Genomic DNA, 6000 nt, shown 5'->3' with positions numbered 1-6000 from the left:
AAACCACTGCATAAGCCGATCCATTACACTGGGAGGGCCCTGATGGCCCACATCATCAAGGGAAGGATCTTCAGGTCTGTCAGCACCAAGAAGATGAAGGTCTTAGGTCTGTCACTAATAGGGGGAGTAGGATCAAAAATAACTGACTTTATCTATTCCTATACTACAACTCCTGGCTGGGTTCTAGTCCACTGCTGGGTTTCAATGCTCTGCATTTCACACTGTATTTATCAAGTGTAGTTGTGATTACTATTAGCAAATACTTATACACATCAGAATGCTTACATAGTTAGGTGGTCAATGCTATCGGTTATATTTTCCCTTGAAGACTCAGCATCGAAATTTGACATCATTTTGTTGAAATCGCACTTAAATTTGAAAAGAAAACATTGGGGTGAATTTTACCGGGGGGGGCATTTTGCTCGCTGGTAGAAAAGTCGGTCAAACCCACTGACTTTAAAAAGGGCTGACCTGCAGCAATAATACACTGGGCGTGGCCCTCACAAGGTGAGAGTGCCCCCTGCACCTCAGGGAAAGGAAGTCCTGTCCGTCGAGGGCTGCTGTCCAATCTGATTGGCTGGCAGCTGAGTAGTCCTAGCTGCACTAGTTCACAGTAGTGCCCACTGCTCAGACTACAAGGGGGTCCCCAGAAGAAGATCTATGGATGCGGGATTTACAGTTAAGTCTGGTGTTTTTGGTCACAGAGTTATCGGGGATCCTCAGGAGCGGGGTTGGGTGTTGGTTTTGGAAGCCAGAGTGAGGCACAAAGGGGGAGGTACGATCTTGGGGGTGCCCCACAATGGGCACAGGGGACCCCCCAAAGAAGGTACCCCCTCCCTTCCTGCCTTTTAGCCTAAGTTGTAAAAGTAGCGGCTGACCTCCATCATTTTGCCTGCCCCAGCCCAAGTACTATTGTGGTGGAGGCAGAATGAGGCCATTAATTGGCCAGTTAAGGGCCTCAATAGGCCTAAGGGCAGGCAGGCTGGCTGACCCTGACTCATCCACCGTTATATGGGAGGCAGCTTGGGGGTGGTTGGGAAGGCAGTGAGCTAGCCAGCTGTTTAATTTAATGTGCACACACCCACACCCCCCCACCCCCCCCCACCCCACGCACCCCCACCACCGCACCACCATACGCTGGCGGAGAGCCATAAAATCCCCCCCCATTGTGTTCACATTAAATTCTTTCGTCCACTAACTTAACAATGAACAGAAAGGTGATGTTGAAATATGCTTAGTGAGTTATTGTAATGCATCATACAGACAGGACAGGCTGCAGTCACACACTAAGATAAAAGCAAAATACTGCAGATGCTGGAAATCTGAAACAAAAACAAAAATAGCTGGAAAAACTCAGCAGGTCTGACAGCATCTGTGGAGAGGAATACAGTTAACGTTTCGAGTCCGTATGACTCGTTCTGATGAAGTCATATGGACTCGAAACATTAACTGTATTCCTCTCCGCAGATGCTGTCAGACTTGCTGAGTTTTTCCAGCTGTTTTTGTTTTTGTTGCAGTCACACACTGATGGCAAGGTGTCCTGGATGGTGTTGAGTTTCTTTCATGTTGTTGCAGTTGTATTCATCCAGGCGTATGGTAAGTATCCCATCAAACATCTGACTTGAATTTTGTAGATAGTGAAGAGGTTTTGAGGGTAGCTTCCAAGCTTCCCATCCCTTTCCCCCACCCCTCCCTCTCTCTTCTCGCCCCTCCCCTTCACCCTCTCCCCATTGCACATCCTCTTCCCCCTTCCCCTTTGTAATTTTCAAAATATTACATACGAAACAAGTTAAAGAATAAAAGACAGTTCAAAGCTTTGATTAAAAGTAGTTTATTTTTTGTACATAAACAGCAGACCCTTTCTTTTGAAGGAATGAGCAAGTTGGTCTATACTGTCAGTTGCCTAACACCTCCAGGCAACCTACAATATCATATCACACAAGGACTCAGTCACCCTAACTACAGCAGGTTCACTGCAAGATTTACACCAAGTCTTCCATTTCCAGTAACACATCAATAAATTTTTGCAAATCTGAACATTCATTATCCACTGGGGTTGAGTAAAAGTCTGAGGATGGTCAAACAAGGTTACCTGGGAACTCCAACCTTTTCCAGCAGTGGTTATTTCCTTTATACAACATCTTGGTCTGTATCTGAACATTGAATGGGTTAACATATAGAACCTCAGAAACCTTTTTTTGTCCAACCTAACTTGGAGATAAACACGCTGCGGTGTTTTATAAAATAAGATTGATATATGAGAAGATGTGTGCTATTGACATATAATACTATATTATAAGAATAGCACAGGCAGTTTTATGGAGTATTTGTCTTCAGAGGCTGACTAATATAACTGGTAGGATTGATCAAGTGCTGGAAATATCTCACCAGTCTTGGACAATAGTATCAGAGTCATTGAAAATCAAACAATTGCATATGTTTTGCTTATGGTGAGAGTTTGCACACAATTGTATACATGATAGTCCAAATGCAGATGCAATTGCTACTGTTTTTAATACAGTGGCAAACAACATGGTGTGGAATTTTCTGTGTAATTGTACCCAGAAAAACATGGAATTGGGCCATTAAGCCAATGCTTAGCATAAAAGATCAAGGAAATCTGGGTACACCCAAACTTCCTCGCTGCTTTATACCCTTCTGACGATCCCTGTGCCCAAATGCATCTTGAAACATTATAATAGTTACACCCCAGACTATAGAGCCATTCAAGTGAATATCGTGCAATTTCGCTGTTCAAAATGAATTTAAAATTAATCCCAGAACTTTAGCCACAGCAGGGAACAAAATAATTTTCCTTGTGTTTTATTGTAATTTTCAAAGTGATCTTACAAAGTGATTTGTCCTTACAGAGACCTGTACTGTATTTTCTATCTCTTTGGATGCATTTTATGGTATCAGTATAAAACAATTAAAACTGAAAAGCTTCCACAATTGCACGATCTTCATAAGTGTAGATGTTAGTCTAGTTAGAGGACTTGAAACTTTAATTTTCATACTAGAATAGATAATGCAATGGTACATTCTGCAGTCCCTGATTTCTATGTTGATTTATTTTTGTTCATGGCCATTTTTAAGTTCCTGTGTTTATTATTGAGATCGGCAGTAAATTTGAGTCTAAATAGCCATTGGTAAAATGGGTGCATGAAGGTGCATAATTTTGGGTGTAACTTCCCAATTATGTCCCAACAGGAAATTCCAACCCCATGTGTTTTGAAACTATTGACAAATTAGGAACACTGCAATTGTTTTTGAGGTATTTGGAGCTTGTAGAGACAGTGAATATTGCTCACCAGCCTTTTTAACACTACAAGTTATTTCGTTGAACTGACGTGGAATAACTCAAACTGTTTTAGAGCTGTGCAAACTATTAAATGGAGAGAGTCTTTAGCCTACCATTTGGCTTATTTGACAAACGCTCAAATCAATTCATATTCAAATAGCTCACTGTATCACAAAAACATTATATTGTGTTAATGAAGAAATTAATGTGCCATTGCTCAGCTGACTGCACACTTCAGGTATCAAGACTGTACGTTTTTGATAGTCTCCTTGGCTTATTCCACACTGAAATGTAATTGTTCTAGTTATAAGTCTACTTGAAAAATATTAATGTAATGAAGTGAATTCATTTTAAAATGTTTTATTTGAAATATAAATTTGAGAGGAAACGTAGATCTTTGGTAAACATGCAGCACTGCTTTAAGCATTCTAATCATACTGGTGCTGGTGTTTAGGGAGCATAAGTGAAGTACAGAAGAGTTTTTCCTGTATTATTCAGTGGTTAGCAGCTGTGGCCAGTTGTGTTTGCTATAGGTTACCTTTACATGAAGAAAGCCCCTAGAACCAGTATTCCGAGATGTAGATGGTAACATACACAATGTTGCGATGAGACAGTTGCCCTGTCAAATAGTAGTCCATTTCCAGCTTTAAGGTGGAAGTGAATGGTCCAATAATTGGTTTCACCATTCGAACGACACCTGGAGGGGGAAGAAAAAGGCAGGTTAACACAAAGCAACGACTCTATACTACTGACTTGTCATTTCTACCATTAACAAAATCAGAAGCCCTCCTCCATATCTCTTCTCCATCTACAAGACTCAAGTCAGATGTTTGTTGGGATACTTACTACTCACCTGGATCAATACAACTACAAGAAAGTGAAAGAATTTCAACACCATCCAGGACGGACAAGAATGTTAGTCAGACACCCTTGCCACTGGTTTGTGACTGCAGCCTGTCCTATCTCCATGATGTACTGCCTCATTAAGCTTATTTCAACATCACCTTTATAGTATTAGGGTGTTCGGGACTACAAAGGTTAATGAGAGTCTGGGAAAATAGTACCCCTCACATTATGATGTAGAAAGCCACATGGGAATAGTAGAGTGTAGAGGTGAGTCTGGTAGAAGTCAACATGAAGATAGCACCTAGTCACAATTGTATCCTGTATATATGTATATAGTTATGTGTTATTAATAAGCAATTATTGTTCAACCATACAAGCCTCTAGAACTCTTCATGAGACACCCATACAACATGGTGGCAACAGGTGAAGGACCCCAAAATCCCTAAGAATGAACAAGTAAAGAAACTGCAATCCAACCTGAGAGAAATGCGCCTAACTTGATGACCTCAAATACACAGCTGGAGATTGCCTAAGAAGCTCCACTAAAGGCATGGAGGCTGAAGGCCAGAAGAAAGATCCGCTGTGCAGCGTAAAAGGACTCCTCCACCAGAGCACATGGAGGTTCGTTGTGAAAGCTGATCGAAAGCAGAGTCAAAGAACCTAGCCAGATCGCAAAGCAATGAGCAAACTTCAAAAAAAGGCTGAAATAAGCTTTTAATTTCTGCATAATAATCAGGCAGCACTGGCAGACTGATTGTTTAACAGGTGCAGTTTGAAGAACACTGCAGCCCAGATCCAGAGTTGGTGCCATAACACTTGGCGACCATGTACAAATGAAAAATAATTTTAAAGAGAAGTCAAAGCAGAAAATCAGCTTCAATTCGATCCTCCAAATTCAGGAAAGCAACTAGCTGGCCAAAACGATTTATTCAAAACATTTTATGCAGAATCTCTGAAGTTTAAAATGGCTCTGTAATCATGATGGGAGCCCGCTAAATCCTACCAAGCACAGGAAGAAAGAAAACGATTACTATGGCGCCATTTAAAAGAAAATCAAAGCTGTACTCCCCTGTGCTGACAATGGTCATGGATGGTAAATCAACACTGCCAGATCTATTGGGGCAAATGGAAGGGCCAGACTAGGTGCAAAATTGTGTGTTATGGAGAAGAAGATTTTTAAGATATATGATACCATCAGGCTTGAATAAGAAAACAGAAGCTAAGCAAGTGAATACACTATTATATTCAGTAGGTCCAATAGCCAACAACATAATTGCTAGACAAGGAATAAATCAATCTTCCGATAACTTTGAAGAGGTCATGAAATCCTTTGACACCTAATTTACCTAAGAAGCAATAAAATTTTGGAGCAAGCAAAATTTAGCAAGAGGTCTGAATTAAGCCCACCATAGTCACAAACCATTGGTTGCACTATTGGATGAGAAAGAACTCACCAGGATGGCTCCCAGAATTAAAAGATTCCACTTGTATCTCATGCTCTTTGCCAACAAAATAGTGTACATCCAGGGGAAACATTGAAAGACTGCAGACACACAGTCCAGGGCCGCAGTCATCCATTCTGTGACACATTATGTCAATCTGGTCAACGAGCTCGTGTCATATTCCCAGTTTCAGGACAACACAACTGCTGGTGAGCTTCAAAAAGCTTCAACAACTATGCCAGGAACAGCTGCGGGATGAAGTATATGCCCGCATCCGTCAGTACTGCCTACACGATTGGCCACTGCAGCATTCAGGTGGCAATGTTATGAAAATTTACTTTGAACAGCAGAAACACTTCACTGTAGTTAAAGATCCACTAGTGTATGATAAGCTGTTGGTCATTCCCCTCT

The 6000-nt window shown here is 41.2% G+C and overlaps 1 protein-coding gene across 1 annotated transcript in view; it reads right to left on the bottom strand.

Annotated features, from left to right (window-relative positions):
- Positions 1 to 1815: 1815 nt before the first annotated feature.
- The window catches only part of fbln1 (fibulin 1), a 251443-nt gene continuing 247258 nt past the window's right edge, over positions 1816 to 6000 (bottom strand). Inside the window, exon 17 of the mRNA XM_078568577.1 lies at positions 1816 to 3998. Coding sequence (XP_078424703.1) covers positions 3859 to 3998 — 140 coding nt within the window. The 3' untranslated portion in view covers positions 1816 to 3858. The remainder of the gene's footprint in view (positions 3999 to 6000) is intronic.

The sequence above is a fragment of the Cetorhinus maximus genome, chromosome 22 (genome assembly GCF_964194155.1).
Source record: "Cetorhinus maximus chromosome 22, sCetMax3.hap1.1, whole genome shotgun sequence".
In the NCBI taxonomy this organism is placed as follows: domain Eukaryota; kingdom Metazoa; phylum Chordata; class Chondrichthyes; order Lamniformes; family Cetorhinidae; genus Cetorhinus; species Cetorhinus maximus.
The sequence above is the reverse complement of the archived record's forward strand: the minus strand, read 5'-3'. Positions and strand labels throughout refer to the sequence as shown.